General features: G+C 36.9%; 1 protein-coding gene across 7 annotated transcripts in view; it reads left to right on the forward strand.

The window, feature by feature from the left end:
* Positions 1 to 23,111, forward strand: part of atp8a1 (ATPase phospholipid transporting 8A1) — a 154,176-nt gene that overhangs the window by 80,602 nt on the left and 50,463 nt on the right. For all 7 annotated transcript variants that reach the window (XM_048176437.1, XM_048176433.1, XM_048176432.1 and 4 more), the window contains 9 exons: positions 1,997 to 2,069; positions 4,766 to 4,871; positions 5,877 to 5,959; positions 10,076 to 10,125; positions 10,377 to 10,446; positions 12,505 to 12,589; positions 13,070 to 13,209; positions 16,308 to 16,446; positions 22,141 to 22,205. In XM_048176437.1, the coding sequence (XP_048032394.1) occupies positions 1,997 to 2,069; positions 4,766 to 4,871; positions 5,877 to 5,959; positions 10,076 to 10,125; positions 10,377 to 10,446; positions 12,505 to 12,589; positions 13,070 to 13,209; positions 16,308 to 16,446; positions 22,141 to 22,205 (811 nt within the window). The remainder of the gene's footprint in view (positions 1 to 1,996; positions 2,070 to 4,765; positions 4,872 to 5,876; positions 5,960 to 10,075; positions 10,126 to 10,376; positions 10,447 to 12,504; positions 12,590 to 13,069; positions 13,210 to 16,307; positions 16,447 to 22,140; positions 22,206 to 23,111) is intronic.

Consider the following 23,111-nt stretch of genomic DNA (forward strand, 5'->3'; position numbering starts at 1 on the left):
TCTTCAGTGTCACGTGACCTTTCAGAAATCATTCTAATATGCTGATTTGGTCCTCAAGACCAATATAATATAAATCTATTTTTATAATATAAATCTACTTTTATCCATTTATATTTTACAATATAAATCTTTTGTAACATTATTAATACCTTTACTGTCACTTTTGATCATTTTAATGCATTCTTGCTGAATAAAAGTATAAATCTATTTCAGGGATTTTTTTCCTGAGGGGGAAAAACATTTTAATATGAAAAGCACTGTACTAAACATATGCAGTATCATTGTATTTCTGTGTGTATATGCGTCCTAACTTTTGCTCAAAGTGCTCAGTCAGCACGGCAGAAGTGATCCGAGTGTTTGTTGCTTGATATGTGGATACTCTGTTCAGAATCTAAATTTTTTTGCTTGTTGCACATTCGGACTAATGTTCGGCCAATGCATTTTAACACGTTTGAAACCTGAACCTTTGTGTGTGTGTGTGTGTGTGTGTGTGTGTGTGTGTGTGTGTGTGTGTGTGTGAGCAAAAGGAGCATGTCTGCATGTATCCCTGCACGTATTGAGGTGCTGAGAGACAGGAAATTGGATTTTGCTGGTGCTAGCGCAGTTTCATAATGTGCCTCTCTTAGTGTGATAAATTTTATTTTCATCTTCCTTCACAATGCCCCCCAATTCCCCCACCCCCCTATGATATTGTCCTTACCTCAACATGACATCCTCAGTCTAAGAGATGAATCTCACCACAAATAAGCTGCAACATGTTTGATATAATGTATCGGCGAGGTGAACAATGCTGTACCCTGAACCCAGTGTGATGAAACATTTACATTTTTTCCCCCCAGACTCCTTTGCTAGAAACCTCACCTCGCAAATCTCACCTAACCTTTTCACCATCAGATTTATATGGTTCTGATTTTTGAGGCTGCCGCTGCAGTAAGATGCTCTGATCAAGTGTCCTTTCCGCACTGGCTTGGGAGAGGGTTTATATGTAGTATGTGAACTGGGTTTTAAAAATGTCATGTTCAGCATATTGCCATAGATATGTCCATTACTGAGCCATTGAATACCCTGTATATCACAGACCTACTAATCAATATCCTGCCTAAAAATGCTGTGGTCTGCAAGGTGTAAATTCAGTGTACCTCTACTGGTGAGTGTCAGCGGGTGGTCACATGATGTTTGTATCTACTGTAAAGCAATGTTTTGTGAATAGTTTTTATAATGCAAGAGCTTTAGTGTCTGATAATGTGGTTACTAATGTTAAAGTGGGATTCAGGGTGTTTAGGGGTCAAAGGTAAGAAGCAAGGTATGTGAGGGAATTAATATTAATGTTTTGCAAAGATGAACTTTCCCTGATGAAGGGGCTCTTTTGCATAATGTTAATATTGATGAGACCTTTTATAATTATCTCTTTCGGTTTCTTTGCATTAGGTTTGTTTTAATAGCTAAACATTTTCTTAAGACAGTAACTGCCCTTGTCGTTGTTTGGAATTGGTTGTTGTTGTTGTTGTTGTTGTTGTTGTTTTATTATTATTGTTATTTTGATGCTGAAATTGAAAATCTGTTATAAATAAATAAATGATCAATTATATGCTTAGTCACACGTGTACATTGCATTTTAATTTTACTTAATACATGCATAAAACACTTCAGCCTCTTAATTGTTGCTTTTGTTAATGTTAACTTAATAATGTGATTTGGTTTAATGCATATTTATTTTTGTTATAAAAGTTAGATTGAAATTAAACAATCATTGACAGACCCCCTGCAGTACCACTGCAGACCCCCATGGTTTAAATATGTAAATGGCGCTTCATAAACAAGCAAACAGACTAATGCTTAGCAATTGGAGACAGATTATTTTTCAGATAATTTTCATTACAGATGGAGAATTGTTGTTTTTCAGTAAAGGGAGACAAAATGGCCCTTTTGTTTATAAATGAGAGCACCTGTTTCTGTATTTATCTCTGTCTTCCTTCATATCTCTCTCTGTATGCAGTCACAGCTCTCAGTCCACAGAGGAAACTGGATTTAATGACCCCAGCTTACTGGAAAACCTCCAAAGTAATCATGTAAGTACTGTAATGGCATCACAGCTGCTCAGTCATGCCCAGCCAGCCAGAAATTTACACACAGGCTCTGATATCCACACGCTCACACCTCCTGTCTTCCCTCACGGTTCTTTTCTTGCTCATATCAGCTCTGTTCTGCCCACCTGGGTGTTTATAAGTAGTGTACCATCACAAAACTAGGCCTTTTGTCAATGTTAAGGCTAGTGCACACCAAGGACGATTGCTATAATGATAAAGATATAGTTCTAAAAAATCGTTCATATACAAGAATAGCAGAGTCCCACACCACAACTATAACGAAAACGCCACAGAGAAACAATATCGTTGAAATCACTTTTAGAACGATCTTTTCCCAGCTGATGAATGATAAAAACATTGACGGCCAATCAGAATCCATCCTGCTTTAAAGAGCTTGAGCATTTAAAGGTTCCCTAGAACTTTTTTTAAAAAGATGTAATATAAGTCTAAGGTGTCCCCTGAATGTGTCTGTGAAGTTTCAGCTCAAAATACCCCATAGATTTTTTTTAATTCATTTTTTTAACTGCCTATTTTGGGGCATCATTATAAATGAGCCGATTCAGGGCTACTGGCCCTTTAATTCTCGTGCTCCACGCCCACGGAGCTCGCGCTTGCCTTGAACAGTGCATAAACAAAGTTTACACAGCTAATATAACCCTCAAATGGATCTTTACAAAGTGTTCATCATGCATGCGGCATGTATGCGTCAGATTATGTGAGTATTGTATACTGTTATATTGTTTACATTTGATTCTGAATGAATTTGAGGCTGTGCTCCGTGGCTAACGGCTAATGCTACACTGTTGGAGAGATTTATAAAGAATGAAGTTGTGTTTATGCATTATACAGACTGCAAGTGTTTAAAAATGAAAATAGCGACGGCTCTTGTCTCTGTGAATACAGTAAGAAACGATGGTAACTTTAACCACATTTAACAGTACATTAGCAACATGCTAACGAAACATTTAGAAAAATTAGTTAAAATAACTAGAACGATTGTGTGTGTTGGTGTGGATACTAATATTATCTTTATAATTATCTTTTTTGTTATCATTCTTAGTGTGAACAGGCCTTTATTCTCTACTAACATGAGACTTTTGACTACTAATTATATAAAAATAAGGCCCCATGTGCAGGTACTCGGGAGTAAGATATTTATGTAAACCTTGATGGTTTTGTATGTGTGCTTTTTATTGAATCAGGTAAGCTGTTTGTCCACAGGGTCTTTTGGTCTGTGACTCAAGAATTTGTGACCGTCAGTTACCAAGCTTTGACAGGGGTCAGAGAACCCTCAGCAGAACGCTTTCATTTCTCTGTCACTTTGAATCAGACATGAACGCGGGGGCCTTCGTGAGGGTATACAGCTCCTCGTGGCCACCTGAGCTTCTCTTGCCTTTGTTAGATCCTTCCAAACAGCCTTTAAATCTTGTTCCCTCACATGACAGTTCATCACTGAATGACACAAGGAAGGCTCTTTTATGGTCCATTTAAGGTGAAAATTGCAAGTTAGAAAAGTAATTATACACTTCACCTCAACAAATTGCATGATTTGAGGTGTCATTCATCATCATAATAATGATAATAATAACAATAATAAACTTCATATAGCACTTAGCACAAAGTGCTTTACAAAAAAGGTAAAAAGGCACAAAGAGTTTTACAAAAATATACAGTCAGGCTGACGGGCATAATAAAACAAATTCAAAATACTACATAAAACAAAAGATCCAGAACTCACACAAAACAAGTGTATATACAAATATGTTTTCAAATAAGACTTAAAAACAGACACAGATTTTGTGGATCTAATATCCATTGGCAGGCTTTTCCATAAAATTGGAGCCTTCACTGCAAAAGCTGTCTGTTTATAAGGTCTTAATAGTTATGCTAAATACTTAGGCGCTAACCATGTGGTGTTTGATATGTCAATAATAATATCTTAAAATCAATTCTAAAATGAATTGGTAACCAATGTATTGAAGCTAAAACTGGAGTAATATGAATAAAGGACCTAGTTTGTGTCAGCAATCTGTAGCAGTGGCTTTTTGTACTAATTGAAGTCATGATAAAATGTGTTGATTTAAAGTAGAAAACAGCCTTACAATACGAGATTAAATAAAAGCATGAATAAGCATGAGTGTCTTTAAAACTTAAAATGTGTCTCATCTTATTTCTTATTTTAATATTTCTTAAATGATAAAAACACGACTGAACAAACTTCTTAATGTGATATTCAAAATTCAAATTGGTGTCAAAATAAACACCCAATTTTTTCAATACCTCTTGAATATTGTGGAACACCTTAAGAGCTAACTCAGTCTGACTTTCATTAGAGCCCTGACCGATTATCACAACTTGAGTTTCAAAACAAAATTGCAAGCCGTTCATTTTTTTTTTTTTATCTGCTAAGCATGCTTGGAGGACTCAAGCTTGTCAGATCACTGGATCGCAATAAGTATAACTGTTAGTCATCTGCATAGCAGTTAAAATTTATGTTTCCATATGACAGATCCAAAAGTATCACATAAATTGATAACAAAATTGGTCCTAACAGGGAGCCCTGCGGGACACCATTCATGTCTGTAGCTTAAAGTTTCATGCTGAAGATTAATTTGTAGAGTTTGACTGTTGTATTCTCTTTTCATAGTTTCTCTTGTTTTGTTTTGTTTTCTACACAGCCCACTGCTCCGGTCATTAAAGATTTCATGACCATGATGGCTATCTGTCACACGGCTGTCCCTGAGCGCACTGACAACAAAATCACTTACCAGGCTGCATCCCCAGGTCAGTTAAAATCCCAATACACTGAAACAGCAAATATTTACATTGGGGCTGTTAGCTGTTTAAAAATGTAAATATAATGAATTGCATGACATTTTCCTAATATATACACTAGTAATATTTCACAATATTTTTACTGAATTTTTGATAAAAAAAATTTAGACTTTGTGAGCATAAGAGACATGACTTACTGACCCCAAACAGTGGTAGTGTATGTATTCAATAGATAAGTCTATGAATATAGCAGATAAATCTATAGATGTAGTTCTACTAATGTGGAAACTGATCCACAAATGGATCATTGAACCATTTTTTTTTTAATTATAAACCTGCTCTCAGACAAGACAGACAGCTGGTTGCTGTTGAAAAGAGAGTACAGAAAGAGAAGAGCGCAGCCACAGCATGCTCTTAATTTCCTGTTCCTCTTTTTAATGGCTCTGATTTGGTTTTTAAATCTCTAGCAGACATCGGTGTTGAGCTGAGACTGAGAGCAGTGTTGTGGATCTGTTAGGATGCTTTGTGTCAAGTTGCCTCACAACAGATATAATTTGTTTGCATAAGACATTCATGAAAGTGAAATAATGCAGGCAAAGAAACAGATGAGTTAATTAATGCTGGTTCACTCTCTCCGGTGCTTGCATATGACACCTCCATGGTTATGCATAATTTATCTTTTTAGCATTTGTCAGAATTTATCCCTGGCTTTGAAGCTTAGAGAGACTGGTTTATGTGACCCATTTTAATTTCGCATCAGTGCAGCGGTGCATTGAAATATTAGCCAGACCTGTGTTTGAGATAAATGGAAAGCATGAACAGTGTGATGTGATAAGTGATTATTGTAGAGACAGATTGGAGGACAAAAGGTAACAGCAGGTTTTAGTAGTGCCACCTCATCTCAAACAGTTTGTCTGCTTAGTGTTGTAAACAAGTAGTCATATACCAGACGCTTTTATCCAATGCAACTTAACCGCCACCTGCCCTCTTACCACATGCTGTCTTGTTCCACAGATGAAGGTGCTTTGGTTCGGGCAGCAGAAAACCTGGGTTTCGTGTTCTCTGGGAGAACTCCAGACTGTGTTATTGTGGAGTCGGTAAGTAAAGACGTTGTGGGAATAGATGATGAGTTGCAGTGGGAAGGTGACTCACGCCCTGTCATGCTGCATAGCTCACTCACACTTTGCACTCTGGAGAACTATTACAGGCAATTTGTATGGCGCGGTCCTTCTTAAACATCCATTATTGCCTTACTATAATGTATCATAGAGAGGAAGCCATCACGGACCTACATTTCATGTACTGAGTCAATGAATAGGGAGCATTCTTCCTGTCTGAAACAAATGACCCTTTGACGATCTGTAATAGTCACTGCTGTTCGGCAGTGATGCTACTGAATCTCCACAGCAAAAAGAAATTCATATTTAAAACAATTTACAATAAGATTTTATTCGTTAAAGGTTGTACAAAAGCGTAACAATACCATAATATGTTTGCAGATCTATCTATCTATCTATCTATCTATCTATCTATCTATCTATCTATCTATCTATCTATCTATCTATCTATCTATCAGAAAATCAAAGCTACAGCCAGTTATTCTATTTTGAAATATGCATTCCTTGACGGAATGTTTTTTGTTTTGGTCTGTGCTATCCTGCCTACTGCCAATTTAGTATTCCGACACCCCGGGTTGCCAGAGTATTGTAGCCATTGAAGTCAGCAAACAAACTGGGTCAGAGATGGCAGATTATAAACGACTAAAAAGCCTCGCTGTCCATCTAAAAAAAAACTCTATGACCAGAGGTAGGTTAAAGCTTGGATAAATCAACTCAAATATTTAGTGTAAGGCTCATAGCCTTCCTTTGTCAATTGTGCTCGTTCCTGTTGCGTGTCCTCAATCTGGCAACCCGTGTGAGCGTTGAGTCTATTTTGAATTTGGACCAAAGTACCCATTTCAATGGCTAGCTGTCAATATTACATATTGCACCTTTAACATTTGTTTTGCTGTTTTGTACAACTTGAAATATTAAAGATGTACACTACTGTTCAAAGATTTGGGGTAAGAAAGATTGTATTTTTTTAAAGAAATTGATACTTTTATTGAGCAAGGATGCATTAAATTGCAGGGTGCATTTATGAGACCGTAAAGACTTTAACATTGTTACAAAAAATTATTTTTCAAATATATGGTATTCTTTTGAACTTTTCTATTTATCAAAGAATCCTGAACAAAATGTATCACAGTTTCCATAAAAATATTAAGCAGCTCAACTTTCAACATTTATAATATGCTGAAAGTTGACATTTATAATCATTATTTATATCATCATATATCATAATAAAATAGAAAACCGTTATTTTAATTTTAATCATATTGCTGTTTTCACTGTTTTTGATCAAATAAATGCAGTCTGCATAAGAGCATAAGACACCCCCCATTTAAAAAAAAAAAAAAAAAACAAAAAAAAAAAAAACCAAACTTTTGAATGGTAGTGTATTAGTAACTGTAGAAATTAATATTAACCAAGATTATTGTTATTATTTTTTTTAGATTGAAAAACCCTATTGTAAATTGTTACCATTTATATTTGACTCAAGTTGTTAATATGGGGACTGAATTGAAGATGGGTTGAATCTGATTTATGAACAAATAATTCTCATGGTTGGTTCTTTTACTGAACTGCCCAACAAATAACTTGCTGGTTCCATCTAAGCGATTTACTGAATGACCATCTGACCTACTTTACTGGATGTTTATGTAATCACAAAGAGTTTTAATGTAAAAAAAAAGAAAAAAAAAAAAGAAATTGTCAGACATTCATATGGCTTTTGGTATTTTTTAGAACTAATTATGTACTACAAAAATATGTAGGAAACTCTGCTGTACTAAATCATTAAAGCTTGGTGTCTCTTCAAAACCTTTTTTTTTTTTATTTAAATCATGGTAACCCTTTACAAGGTTCATTAGTTAACATGAACTAATAATGACCTGCACTTATACAGCATTTATTAATCTTTGTTAATGTTAATTTCAACATTTACTAATACATTATTAAAATCTTGTTAACATTAATGCACTGTGAACTAACATGAACAAACAATGAATAACTTTATTTTCATTAACTAATGTTAACAAAGATTAGTAAATACAGTAACAAATGTACTGCTCATGTTTAGTTCATGTTAGTTAATACATTAACTAATGAACCTTATTGTAAAGTGTTACCAAAATCACTGCTTTTGTTGGTTGAATTAAAGAGATGCTCTATAGCTTTTTCTGGCTGTGTTTCACAGTGTAGGATGCCATATTTCATACCCTACGTAGTGTCTCAGTGAGAAGAACTGGGAATGTGATGGTTTGATGCAGTTGCATGCAGTGCCTTCCCCACCCCTCTGTTTCCTCACTCTTACTTTAGTTGTAAAGAAAAAAAAAAGTGAGAAATTTTGCAGCACTGGAGGGGATAGTGTGAGATCCAGCTGATGTGCTGAAGATATCTGTGCAGAGCTCTTAATAGAAACTTGCTGAGTGAAGATTGGAGAAAATTTAATTAGCGAGACAGAAAGCACGGCTGTTTTCTTAGACCTGGGAGCGAGGAGTCACACTTTGCAGCTGTAATTGTTTAATCTGATGGCAGCGCCAGGGAAAGAGAGCAAGTCTTGTGCTCCCTGGCCTGTAACACACTCTAATTTTGGCCCTTCAGTGCAAGACAACTCCCATCATCCACCCCATCATAATACTCGTTTACCTCCGTAAGTCACTGAGGCCAAAAAAAGCAATTAAAAGTTTTAATTTCTTGCTCCCTGGTGTCAAGATGAAGTTGTCTTTCAAAATGAGCTAAGAGAACGGTAGAGAGATCTCAAAGTCTGTGTTAAAACAGTGTCCTAAACAAGCATGACACAAGATTTCAGTAATTTTATTGTAATTACTGAGTGATGCAACAAAATTCCAGCCAATTAGATCAGTGTGTGGATGAGACTGCCCCCCCTTTATTTTCTCTTTGATGGATTTGTCATCTGTTATCCAATGATTCACAGCTTCTACAACCAGTTTCTCCTTAGCCATCATTCATGTTTGATGATGGCTCTAATATACATACTATAATGTAAATTAAACAAAAACGTGTACATAGAGAGAGCAAACTGCTCAAGAAGTTAATGCTGGCTCTGATAGAAAGGTGTCAGAATACACAGTGCATCACAGTTTGCGTGTGGGGCTGCATAGCCACAGACCAGTCAGGGTGCCCATGCTGACCCCTGTCCACCACCGAAAGCGCCAACAGTGGGCACATGAGCATCAGAACTGGACCATGGAGCAATGGAAGACGGTGGCCTGGTCTGATGAATTACATTTTCTTTTACATTATGTGGATGGCTGGATCTCTTACTTGGGGAACGCATGGCACCAGGATGAACTATGGGAAGAAGGCAAACCGGCGGAGGCAGTGTGATGCTTTGGGCAATGTTCTGCTGGGAAACCTTGGGTCCTGCCATCCATGTGGATGATACTTTGACACGTACCACCTACCTAAGCATTGTTGCAGACCATGTATACCCTTTCATGGAAACAGTTCCCATTTCCTGGTGGCTGTGGCCTCTTTCAGCAGGATAGTGCGCCCTGCCACAAAGCAATAATGGTTCAGGAATGGTTTAAGGAGCACAACAGAAAGTTTGAGGTGTTAACTTGGCCTCAATATTCCCCAGATCTCAATCCAATCGAGCATCTGTGGGATGTGCTGAACAAACAAGTCCGATCCATGGAGGCCCCACCTCGCAACTTACAGGACTTAAAGGATCTGCTGCTAACATCTTGGTGCCAGATACCACAGCACACCTTCAGGGGTCTAGTGGAGTCCATGCCTCGACGGGTCACGGCTGTTTTGGCAGCAAAAGGGGGTCCAATACAATATTAGGAAGGTGGTCATAATGTTATGCCTGATCAGTGTACATATCAGGGCTTAATGATAAGGGTTTTTTCAGTCACCGGTTTAGATTTTTACCTTCCCTGCTAAAATGCACAAAAATTTGACCCATGTAACCTTGTAAACGGTGCTTTAAGATTTTCAGGTAAAAAATGCTAATATGCGAATGAAGGATGCTTTTTCGAATCAGATGACAACATCTGCCAGCAGAGGCTAACAGGACCATGATAAACGGCTAAACCTTGACCTCTTGAAACTGTGTTAATGCTTTTCTGTCTTTCTGTCTTACAGCTTGGAGAAGAGGAGAAATATGAATTGCTGCATGTTTTGGAGTTCACAAGGTAAATAAATTATTGCAACACAAGTAGGTTTATCTTTGATGTTTTCCTTTCTATTCTCATTGTCATGTGTTCAGTTCTGCCCATTTATTCTGCTGGATAGCAAACAAAAACACCATGATTGTTTTTGTGTATTTCAGCACCATATTTACTCATGGTGATGATTATGATGGTGTCAGTGATTATGATAGTGATGGTGATGGATAATGGTGTTGTTTTCGTTTTCTCCCTGACCCCCTCCCCCCACCCAACAGTTCCAGGAAGAGGATGTCAGTCATCATGCGCACTCCATCAGGAAAGATCCGCCTTTATTGCAAAGGAGCTGTGAGTATCTGTCTGTTGCTATGGAAACAGAGAGCCGTCAGACGCTTGCAACTAAACCCTGGCCACTCTAGAGTGTTCTCTCTTGTGTAGAAGGGAAGAGCCAGACAGATTCACAAAGCATATTGCTTTTGCACAGATTATTACTGTGGTAATAGAGTAATCTGTCAATTATTCCTTTAATTATCTATGTTCTGTATACTCAATATTCTCTTTAAAAACAATTTGTGCAAAAATCCATTTGCAAATTGAAGGCTGTAAAATACAAATATAAATATAGGCTATTTTATACATTATGTGCATACAAAATTTCAAATTAAAAGCTACAAGACAGTTTAAAGGTGCAGTATGCGATTTCTCAAAATCATTGTTGAACACTGTTGATATTTTGAAATCAACCCAAACAAACACAGCCATCCCTTCATTGCTCCACCCCAAAAATGCATGAATACACAATGAAAGAGTGTCTCTGAAGCAAAGCAAAATAATGCTTTGTGAAAAATAAAGCGAAGATGACAAGGAAGCACGAAAAATAAACATGCAGTACACAAGTATATACAAGATAGAGTTCGTTGTCAGTAGCCAGCAGCACACCAGTTCCAGAAACCCGATGTTACTCATGTATGGAGCAGAAATGATGCAACCTCCTAAAGCTCTTGCCTGATCATTCTTTTTCCAACTATATTCCTTTTGAGATTTTTTGTTTTGTAATGTCTCAGCCATCTCTCTTTCTGAAGTCATTCTTCAAATCTCTCTCTTGCCCAGCTCACTCCGTCTCCTTTCCCATCATGAGTGGGCATGGCCCCTACTGCTGACTGGCTACAAGTTTGTTGTGGTGCTCGGTCTGATCCTTTTTGCTGTACCTTTTAAAAGGGACCTAATTTACAAGATGCAATATAAGTCTCAAGTGTCCCCAGTGTGCCTCAAGTGTGTTTGTGAAGTTTCAGCTCAAAATTCCCCACAGATTATTTATTATACCATGTTGTAAATGCCCATTTTTTTGAGTATAAGCAAAAACATGCTATTTTCATGCATGTGTCTTTAAATGCAAATGAGCTGTTGCTCCTCACCCTCTTGAGCCTTTCCTGCCTGGTGCCTCGGCTACTCTGACAAAAACGGAAACATCTGTTTGGTTTTTATTATAATCTCTATCGTGGTCAAACTCACGTCACATTCATGAAAGTTTAGCATTTACATTCGTTTTAAAGCCATCAGTTTAACTCTAATAATCGATTATGTATGTAAACATAAACAGCAAGGAAAGAAATTGCATGTGTATATAAAATCTGTGAAAGTGAAAGCAGCATAACATACAATACCTGCTGCTGCATATGCATTTAATATGACTCAAAAAAAAAAATCACTCATTGCTCTTGATTTAATAACTTTAGTAGCTTTAATAAGAATACATTTCTTTCATGAATGCTGCTGTTAATTGCTCTGGCGAGGAGATAAACATGGCGGACTGTGTACAGCTCACTTAGGGGAGGAGCTAAGCTAATATTAAATAACGTTATAGATAAGAAAAGCTATTTCACATTTTAGGTTTAATATTAGGTCTAAAACTAAATGTGTGAACAACAAATTTTATATTACATACAAAGCCTTGATTAATCAATAATGATTTTTTTAAACCAATTTTTATTCATTTTATCAATTAGTAATTTTAGCTCTAATATAGTGTGTGTGTGTGTGTGTGTGTGTGTGTGTGTGTGTGTGTGTGTGTGTGTGTGTGTGTGTGTGTGTGTGTGTGTGTGTGTGTGTGTGTGTGTGTGTAAGAAATGTTAGAGTATATAGTACAAGCTGGCAGCTTGCTTTAGTGCTCAGATAGAGAATGATGGAAAGAGATGTTTTTTTTCCCCCACATCTCATCCCAGCTGTTGTGTAATGCATTAAAACCGGATCAAATGTTAAAGTGTTGCAATAAATATGTTCATGAAGGAAAGAATGAATGTAGAATTAGTCAGACATTTGTTATCGCTCTCTTTTCCTCTGCATTTTATGTGATCTGTGAAGGCAGTACAGAGTAGAAGAATCATGCCCCATGTTTTTGTCTCCCAGGACACTGTGATCTATGAGCGATTAGCAGACAGCTCCAGATACAAGGACATCACCCTGAAACACCTGGAACAGTTTGCCACAGAAGGTGAGAGACAAACACGCCTGCTTAGTATCTGCTTTCTCTCCTCTGTTCATCCGTAATCAAATGTTAGTCTGTTCTGCACCCACAATCCAATCTAATCACTGTAGCTGTTGGTGATGGTTGCCAGATCCTCTCATAGCGAGACTGATGTGAAATGTGTGCTTGAATGGACTAGTGTAACTAGAAGTACTGCAGTACTTCACTCTCATGAAGACGCCGCCCCCTGGTGGACCAACTGAGATACATCCGCATAATAGGAACCTCAAGCAATCAGTAGCTTTGTCTTTTAAATACCCTGCATGAATAATTCATGTTGAGCGGAGATCATCCACTCAGCTGTATTAGAATCAGTCTAAAAACAGACGATGGCTTTCTTCTTCAGAAAGATTAGAAGAAAGGGATTTTTGAGGACAGGAAGATGTTGAGAATTAGCATATCTAAGAGAAGCTCATGTACTTTATTCATCTTTGTGTGTTTTTGCAGGGCTGCGCACACTGTGTTTCGCTGTGGTGGACATCTCAGAGTCGTCCTACCAACAGTGGCTGGAGGTTTATCATCGTGCCTCAACATCTCTCCAAAACAGGGCACTCAAGATGGAGGAAAGCTATGAACTGATTGAAAAGGTGAGGCATCCAAATAGCTTTTCCAGTGGGCACAGATGAAGTGGTCTCCATAGAAAGATCACAGAACCTTCCAGCTCCTTTCTCCTTTCTCTTCTCTTTTTCTAAGGCAGAGAAACTGCAAGGGAAGGCAATATATCATCATTTCTTATTTATTATTTTATTATGCGCAGATATAATGTGGTTCTACAGAAACAAGAAGTACCAAAATGTATCAACATAGTATCATACCATGATTTTTGGATGCATTGTGGTACTGTATACCATGAATTACCATGTACAATATTGTTGATAAGTTTGGGTCAGTAATATTTTTTTTTAAAGAAATGAATGCTTTTATTCAGCAAGACCAATTTAATTGATCAAAAGTGACTCTAAAGACATTTATAATGTTACATAGGATTTCTATTTCAAATAAAACGCTGTTCTTTTGAACTTTCTATTTATTTAAAAAAAAAAAATGTCCAACATAAATATATCACAATTTCAACAAAAATATTAAGCAGCACAACTGACACAACATTGAAATGTTACATAAGAAATGTAACAACATAAATCGGCATATTAGAATAAATTCCGAAGGATCATGTGACACTAAAGACTGGAATAATGACTGCTGAAAAATTCCATCACAGGTAGAAAATATATTACAATATAAATCAGTAATTCTGAGTTGTAATATTTCACAATATTACTGTTTTTACTGTATTTTTGATCAAATAAATGCAGCATTGATGAGCTTGGGGATTGAACAGTAGTGTAAATACCTTCATGGGCACCCAGGATAATGTTCCCAGATGTTCTCCCACAAGCAATAGTCCTTTATAATAGTTATTAAATCAGCAACAAAGGACACATTATGCTAACTTCTCATCCTCACATACTCATAAGGTAATTTGTCTTCAAAAGAAGGACGGTGTGAGGAAAAGTCAACATAGCCATATTTCACAAATGACATGTGCTTCTTAGAGCACTGGGGAATTTGAGGACAGTCTGCAGGTTATACAGCAGTCCTGTCTTCTCCTGTAGGGCGGTTAGTTTCGTGGGCCCCAGAACAGGTCCTTAGCTTCAGTTTGATCAATGAAGGCTGGGTTTTCTCTGCTCACATGGTATCTGAAAAAAGTATAAATGATTAGGCTCAAACCATAAGGAAAGCACAGTGGTGGACCTGTGGAAAGCTGGGCTCTGGAAGTGCTCGTCAAACATGGCCGACCACCATCGTTAATCACTGGCTGAAGCAGCTGCCAACTTTGTGGAGAAAATGAATCTAATCAATCATTTCGCATAAAAGCCACTCGCTTGACAGAATGTGATTACATCTTTCCATCAGCAGGTGGCAGTGGTGGCACCTTATGTTCCAGTTGGAAGTTAAACATCAGATTTTCTGTCTGAGAATAAAATAATTTATGCACAATTAAAATAATTTTTAAATTTAGTTTTTAGATCATGATTCTTGGCTATTAAGACTTTCAAAAGGATGATTAATTCATTTTCTATTTTTATGTTCTTGTTTGTACGTTGTTGCACCTTATCTAGCACAGCCCATTGTAGCACCATGCTTCTCAGGGAAACGTCACAGTATGTCATCATTATGTATACATTAATACTGATGTAATTGACAATACGTTTTGCCTATTAAGTTTCAAGGATTAATATTTAAGGTTAAAAACACCAACAACATTCCTTTTGAGGACACATCAAACATTAATGGTTTGTAAAATTCTTTATAACTAGATGATTGGATTAGATACTGTTTTCAATACAGTTGAAAAGTTTAGGATTGGTAAGATTTTTGTATTTTAAAAAATAAGTCTCTTATGCTCACAAAGGCTAAATCTATTTGATCAGTAAAACAGAAATATTGTAAAAAATTATTATTATTATATTTTAAAATGTAATTTATTCCTGTGATGTCAAAGCTGAATTTTCAGCATAATTACTCCTGTCTTCAGTGTCACATGATCCTTCTGAAATCACTCTAACATGCTGTTTTTCTGCTCAGGTAACATTCCTTATTATTATCAATGTTGAAAACCATTGTTCTGCTTAAAATGTTTGTGAAAACCATTATTCACAAAGTTCTGCACATCCCTTAAACCATTATTTATTAAATATTTTTGACTCATGTGATGATTTTATCTACAAAAAAGAGTCTAAGCTCACATTTTACATTTGAATTTTGCCAAATCTTGCCGATTCTGTGAACCCAGTTAATCTAAACTAGAAATAGAGGATAATATAAAGTAAAAGATTGCATCATATCCGAGCCCCTGCTCATCACATTTCTGATCAGGTTTACAAGAGGCCATTTGCTCTTTCTCTCTCTCTCTCTCTCTCTCTCTCTCTCTCTCTTTCTCTCTTTTTCCCCTCTTTTGGTGCAGCTGACTTTCCTCTACGGGGTCCTGTCAAAATCCTGTCTGCTCCAAATAGGATCATGGCTGGTCAAAGGACTGGGGCTTCCTGAGAAAAACACATTAACAGTCCACAGTCTCCACCTCTTGCTTTCATACACACATAACAGAGTCTTTGTGATCTGAGCATGAGATAAATTTTTCGGATGCCCCTCTGGTCCTACATTTGCATCTAACAGTAAGGATAGTCATCTGACTGTAGGGAAACACCATCAAGAATGAATAATGCAGCTCAGCACACTTTTCCTGTTTAATTGTATGTATAATTTAATATTCCTACAGCTGTACTAGTCTTTCATATCATTTCAGTTTCTTTCTACTCATTGTTTGGAATATAAATGATCAATATTTCTTGCTCATGTATTCATTTATTTGGTAAGGAGCTGTGTAATGAGTGGGTTAATGTAAAATCATCCGTTCCTTATCCCAAAATAAAATCCAACAGGGTGATAAAAAGATCCTGATCACTGATCATCAAACAAACCAAACAATCACCTGATCCTGATCACCTGATCCTGATCACTAAACGAACAGTGTGTTGATTATGATTCCAGGCTGCATCACATTTGTGGATTTATAATGTTTAAATATTTTCATCCAGCTCCATCTGCTTGAAGATCAGGATACATAATTTTTATTTATGTTATTATTATTTTATTTTATTATTATTATTATTTTTTTTCTCTGCAGAACCTGCAGTTGTTGGGGGCCACAGCCATTGAAGACAAGCTTCAAGACAAAGTACCAGAAACTATCGAGACCCTCATGAAAGCTGACATTAAGATCTGGATCCTGACTGGAGACAAACAGGAGACCGCCATCAACATAGGTGAGTTAAACAAATATTGATATTGACAGTATAGATGGACTGTACACTTCTGATATATACAGATAGCTTCAAGCATCATAGCGTCCTATAAGACTATGTTCGCCACGTGCAGGCTTTATTTTTCTTATTTTAGTTCTCTTTAGTTCTTACAGACGAAGTGTATCAGTTTTTTTTCTTATATTTTGACATTAACCAGTCAGCATTTTTCTCCCTAATTTAAAGGATCAGAAATATACATGATCCCCAGACCTCTCTCGCTCTTACACTCAAACAAACATAGTCCTTCCTGACCGGCTGTCTCACAGGTACAAGGTGTTTGGTTTCTTTCCTCATCCGAAAGCTGACGCAACGCATGTGTCCTCGACCCGTCCTGCACTAGTCTGTCCCTGCAACCACCACCAGCTTTCAAAACAGGCTACGGTCCCCCCTCCTATTTGCCTGTGATGTGGCATCTCGTATTAGCCCGACAGCTGCACGACTACCAATGTGGCTTTTGAACAGGCCTCACGTTAAATGCTACAGTCAGAAAAACAGATCCTAACAGAGAGCAGTCTGTGGCCACCTACCAACACTGATCCTGAATCAGCCCATTGTGCCCACGGGCCAGCTGTGCCGCGGCTTGAAAGCGTACACGCTCGGAGAGGAAGGGATTTTTACTGGACCTATGCTTGGCCGGCATGCACTGTAAAATAAAGACGCCCATGTCTGTGTTTACTTTGTATTTTTTTGCATTTTTGTAATTTATCATTTGGAGAAATTGGAGGATGACAAGTTAGTATAGGTTCCCAGAATCCTTTGCCAGCGTTGTTAAAAGGTGTCTGAGGTGATGTGGACAAATGGACTAGACCAGCAATTTTCAAACTTGGTATTTCTAGAATTTTATACAAAACGACCCATGTGTGAGAAAATATTAAGCATTTAAATGAGAAAAATATTTAATAAATATTTTATATTTAAATATTACAAATGTAAAATTGTATTCTAATATTATAGTAAAGCAAATTGATAAAATATCTGGAAAATATAAAAAATTTATTATCTTGACTATTTTTTTAATAAAGTTAAATTTAAAAATTGTTGAATGTTAATGAAAAGTACATTAGACATTTCATTTGATATGCACACATTAACTTTGACAGTCTTAAAAATAAATATTAATATTTATTAATTATTATTATACATTTTTCTCAATTTCTCATGGACCCATAAAGTAAATCTAAAAATACATAAGCAAATATAGTGCATATAGTATCCTCATTCATGAAACATGAGCAGAATGAATTTTTGTGTAAATCGTTCGTAAAAACCGTTCTGATGTAAATTTTCGGATTCATAAAAATATTCGTATAAACATTTGAATCTTCTGTGTTCTTTTAGGCAAACTGATGCCACTGCATTTTGATGCACTATGTATCATAATAATATTTCACAAGTTCGTTTGCCCTGTTTTTTGTTTCGTTGTGTTTTTGTAGCTACTTTGGGTAAAGTGCAGCGCTCGTCACTCTCACTTTTTACCCAGCCGTCCAATCAAAGCGGAGGAGGACTGGACAAATACTACACTGACCAACCAACCTCGTTGTACCTTGTACAATGACTGAACAACAATGGAGAAGTTAATATTGCTGGTTACTGCATTTTCATAATCAGTAATAGCCTTCAAAATGAAATGCTAGTAACACATTATTAAGCATATTACTTATCACAGGAACCAAAGCATCTCAGCTGGAAAATGCTGCGACTCCAAAGCGTGCTCTAACATCACCAGCTGGTCAATTTCAGAAGAGAGCCTGGTATTTTTTAGCTGGCTAAAAACTCTTTGGTGGACACACGTTAACTGATTACTTATTGTTAGGCATATGGTCAATTAGTTTCTTTAGCAGTCATGCAATATACTGGAGCCAAACCTGAGAAGGAAGTCCAGAAGATTCCACAGTGTTCCTGGAAACGTAATTTACATAGTTGTAATTCATAGCCTGGGATTATGCTAATTGTGAATGATCGTGCATGCGCGCTCTATTTATGAATGATTGAAATTCATTAACATGCACGTTTAACTATCAAATCAGATGTTTACGAAGCGCTTGTGAATCTGGTGTCGAGTTTTCGGGAAGGTCCCTTTTTGTGCGCAAATTAACTCATATATTCGCTAAAGTTTCATGAATGAGGCCCTTTAAAATGCATTGTTTTTTTCCCTCAATTTCTCAAGAAACTAGATCCCAATTTAAAACCTGCACTAGATTACTATGACATTTTATATTTTAGGACTGTTATTTTGCTCTCTTTTTTAGTGATGTATAGGAGACTAATTAACCTCTTTGATCGCTTTCAAACATAAATCCATATGTTAATGCCACAGCGTGTTTAAAAATATAAGGTTTCTCCATTTCCCACACTTGCACTCTCCAGAAACATATGAAAAACTATCAGAAGTGAAGTGAACCCCAGCACTGTGAAGTCAAGCACAGTTTAATCTTGGGTTAGCGGGCACTTAGAGCTGTTTGGCCACCTCTCGCACAGAGTACATGAAACGGCTTCAGTTCTTCTCTCCACGCTAGCCTTCTGACGGCCTTATTAATGTATCAGGCCATTAAGCAGAGAGTTGGAGCGAGGACATGCGAGCTATCCACACTGTGCTGCTACCGCTGGGCTGTTGCTCCTGGCCACTGGGTGCCAGTGCAAAGCCTCAGAGATTAAAGCCCAAACAAACAGCATGCGGCCAACGCAAACAACTCAACATGCCCTCTTCTAACCCACAGCCACTGCCAACAGACTGAATGAAAACCCACCCTGCAGCAGCACGGAGCCAATGCAACCGCTGAGTGTAACCTCAATGCCTCCTTTCCAGATTCATACAGAATTGTGCTGCATCATGCAGGTGTCACAATGTAAAATCTATCGTTTCTACCGAGGGTGTTTTAGTTTAACCGGGTTGGAGAGGGATGAGGTGACATTAGACTGCCAGCGGTCAGAATGAAGCTGCGGAAATATGTCAAAGTTTGGGTAACTGTCAGGAAACCAAATCCATTTTCCACACAGGAAATTTTGGTGAATATGCAAGTTTGAAATCAACAGAAACAGTTTCAACAGGAATGACAGGGCAGGACAGCAGCACACAAATACATACTCATTCATACTCTTGTTGAATTTGGTCACAGTTTTGTAATGGCGCTGTCACATTTCCTTAAGGCTGAAGTGTGTCATCTTTTTTCTTTTTTCTTTTTTTTTTTTCTGTTGAAATGTCCAAAGTTAGATACAAGGCAACTATTCATAGGTTGAGTTTCCAAATGGTCCAACTTATAAGGCTTGAATTTGTTACCTTGTTTGGGAAACTTGTTTTGGTTTCGGTGTCACTACTAGTGGCTTACATGCTTTACGTTTAATGGTGTAAATTATTATCTCTTATACTAACTAACATTCTTATTACATTTAATGAGTAAAGTTGATGTGTACATAGACCTTTTGAGAGTAGACACCACAGTTACATCACTGAGGAAAACAGGCAAAATCCATGTTGACTATAAAAATGTTTTGTTGTGCCTTTGGATGTCAGAATCGGAATGCAAAAAAGATAGTCTTCGTTTTTATAGAATACCATCGTTCAAGACGGCCTTTGAAGCTAAACACAGATGTTTATGGTTGCAAGCCATTAAAGGATTAGTCCACTTTTAAATACACTTTTCCTGATAAATTTACTCACCCCCATGTCATACAAGATGTTCATGTCTTTCTTTCGTCAGTCGAAAAGAAATGAAGGTTTTTGAGGAAAACATTCCACGATTATTCTCCTTACAGTGGATTTCAATGGCTACCAACAGGTTGAAGGTCAAAATTACAGTTTCAGTGCAGCTTCAAGGGCTTTAAACGATACCAGATGAGTAATAAGGGTCTTATCTAGCGAAACGATCGGTCATTTTCGAAAAAAATACAACCGTTTATGCTTTATAAACAAAATATCGCCTTGAACGTACTTTCCGCTTCCACATTCTTCATAACGCTTACGCTGAATGTCCTACGCCTTCCCTATTCAAGTTACGGAAAAAAACGAAACTGGCGGCGCGTTCGTTCCGTAAGTAGAATAGGGAAGGCGTAGAACATTCAGCATAAGCGTTATGAAGAATGCGGAAGCGGAAAGTACGTTCAAGGCAATATTTTGTTTATAAAGCATAAACGGTTGTATTTTTTTCGAAAATGACCGATCGATTCACTAGATAAGACCCTTATTACTCATCTGGTATCGTTTAAAGCCCTTGAAGCTGCACTGAAACTGTAATTTTGACCTTCAATCTGTTGGTAGCCATTGAAATCCACTGTAAGGAGAAAAATCCTGGAATGTTTTCCTCAAAAACCTTCATTTCTTTTCGACTGACGAAAGAAAGACATGAACATCTTGTATGACATGGGGGTGAGTAAATTTATCAGGAAAAGTGTATTTAAAAGTGGACTAATCCTTTAAAGGGTTAGTTCGCATAGATAACATTTAAACATAACATTTTTAACTCACAACTCTGAATTTTTTCCCGCAATTGTGAGTTTGTATCACAATTCTGGGATATAGACTCAATTCCGAGGAAAAAAAGACAGAATAACAAGTTTATATGTCACAATTCACATTTTTCTTATCAGAGTTGTGAGATATAAACCCGAAATTTCCTTTTTTGTTCTTTTATTGCATGGCTTCCATAGACTGCTACTGCAGAACTGTCATTTTCTGCCACCAGGTAGGCTCCGCCTACAAAAAAAAACTGTCATTGCTGTTTGCAAACACCCAAATGGTTTTTTTTTTTTTTTTTTAAATTATGATTTTGAATATTTATTTATTTTGAAATAAAAAAAAAAAAACATGAAAATTGGGAAATTTGACTGGTATAATGTTATGGTGTAAAGTCCATGACAGCGACAACATTGATGGATTTATTTATAATTTCTAACCCAGTCTTATTGATGCTTCCAAGATTAAGTCATTATTGCTATATGTCAGTCAGTAGTCTTGGTAGGCAGTAGATATCAGGTCTATCCGATACATAATTTCTTAATGCAATTTACTACTACTGCTTTTGGACTATTCTTGTCTTTTACAGTAACTCTTATTTAACACTAGTGTTCTAGTGATTCTTACCATCTAAAAGCGCACACACACACACACACACACACACACACACACACACACACACACACACACACACACACACACACACACACACACACATCAACTGTTCGCCTTGGACATCCACCCCAAATACTGAGGTGTCAGTAACCTATTAAACCACAAGTCGTCATGTTCCGCCCTTTATGTTGTTTAGACACTTTCTGATGGATGATGGGATGCCGTGCTTTTTTATCGGGCCGAGAGAGCCCGCTGTCAGCCTTCCAGTTGTGATCTCATACGAACAGCGAAGAGGCATGTTAAAACCAATGCAATGTGGGAGTCTTAAACTCAGGTCTGCTGTAAACTTTAATCACGATATGTGCTTTTCACTCCTCAATTAGTCACTTCTTTCATCCGTTGCTGTGGTTACACATCACATACATATCTTTGTAATGTTGATTTATTGCTAAAATACTACGTTGCGGCGAACCATTTGTCATTTGTTCGAATGCCAAGTGAGGTGTTTTTTTCCCCGCAAACATACCATATGTTTTCAGGCTTAGTGAGAGGTTTAAGTAATGAGTTTTCTTTTTTTTTTTGTCTTGAAGGACACTCCTGCAAACTGCTCACGAAGAACATGGGCCTGCTGGTGATAAACGAGGACACCCTGGATGTGAGTATTGAGACGGAGGTGTATGTTTATTTGAAAAACCAGTTACATGTCACCATTTATAACGCAAGCTCTGAGAAGAGATGAAAAGACACGGCAGCTGACGGATCACTTCAGGGCCCCCCCGCACATCAAAGCATGTGACATAATTCCCAGTGCGACTCTCTTCCAGAACAGTTATAGATTTTGTTTTGGGTTTTCATCCAAAGCATTCCCCTCCGGTTTCTGTCTTTGCTCTCTGTCGCTTTTTCTCTGAAAGAAAGGAATAATGTGATACAGTGGGGCCCAAAAGTCTGGAGCACTACTGAAAATGCTTCTTTTTTCTTTTCTTTTCTTTTCTTTTTTTTTTTTTTTTTTTTTTGCATTTGTATAATTTTAATTGGAAAAATGCAAGTTATTTTACTATAAATATTATAGTTTGTTTTATATTAGACTTTGTTCTAAAGTTTGGTCAGTATTTTTTTTTTTTTTTTTAAGAAACTAATAATTTTATTGAAATTTATCAGATGTGATTGTAAAGATTCCTGAAAAATAGTATCACGGTTTTCACAAAAATATTAAGCAGCAGAGCTGTTGTCAATATTGATAATACAACATGGATAATAAAAGGAAATGATTCATGAGCACCAAATCAGCATATTAGAATGATTTCTGAAGAATTATGGGACATGGAAGACTGGATTAATGGCTGATGGTATATAGATGTACCATATAGATGGTATATTAAAATAGAAAACCATTATTGTAAATTGTAAAAATATTTCACAATATCACTGTTTCCTTTTAGTTTTAAACAAATAAATGCAGCCTTGGTAAGCAAAAGAGACTTTCAAAAACTATTCAAAAACAAATCTTACTGACTCCAAACTTTTGAACAATAGCAAATATTAAAAAAAAAAAAAAAATTAC

The sequence above is a fragment of the Megalobrama amblycephala genome, linkage group LG23 (genome assembly GCF_018812025.1).
Source record: "Megalobrama amblycephala isolate DHTTF-2021 linkage group LG23, ASM1881202v1, whole genome shotgun sequence".
Lineage (NCBI taxonomy): Eukaryota > Metazoa > Chordata > Actinopteri > Cypriniformes > Xenocyprididae > Megalobrama > Megalobrama amblycephala.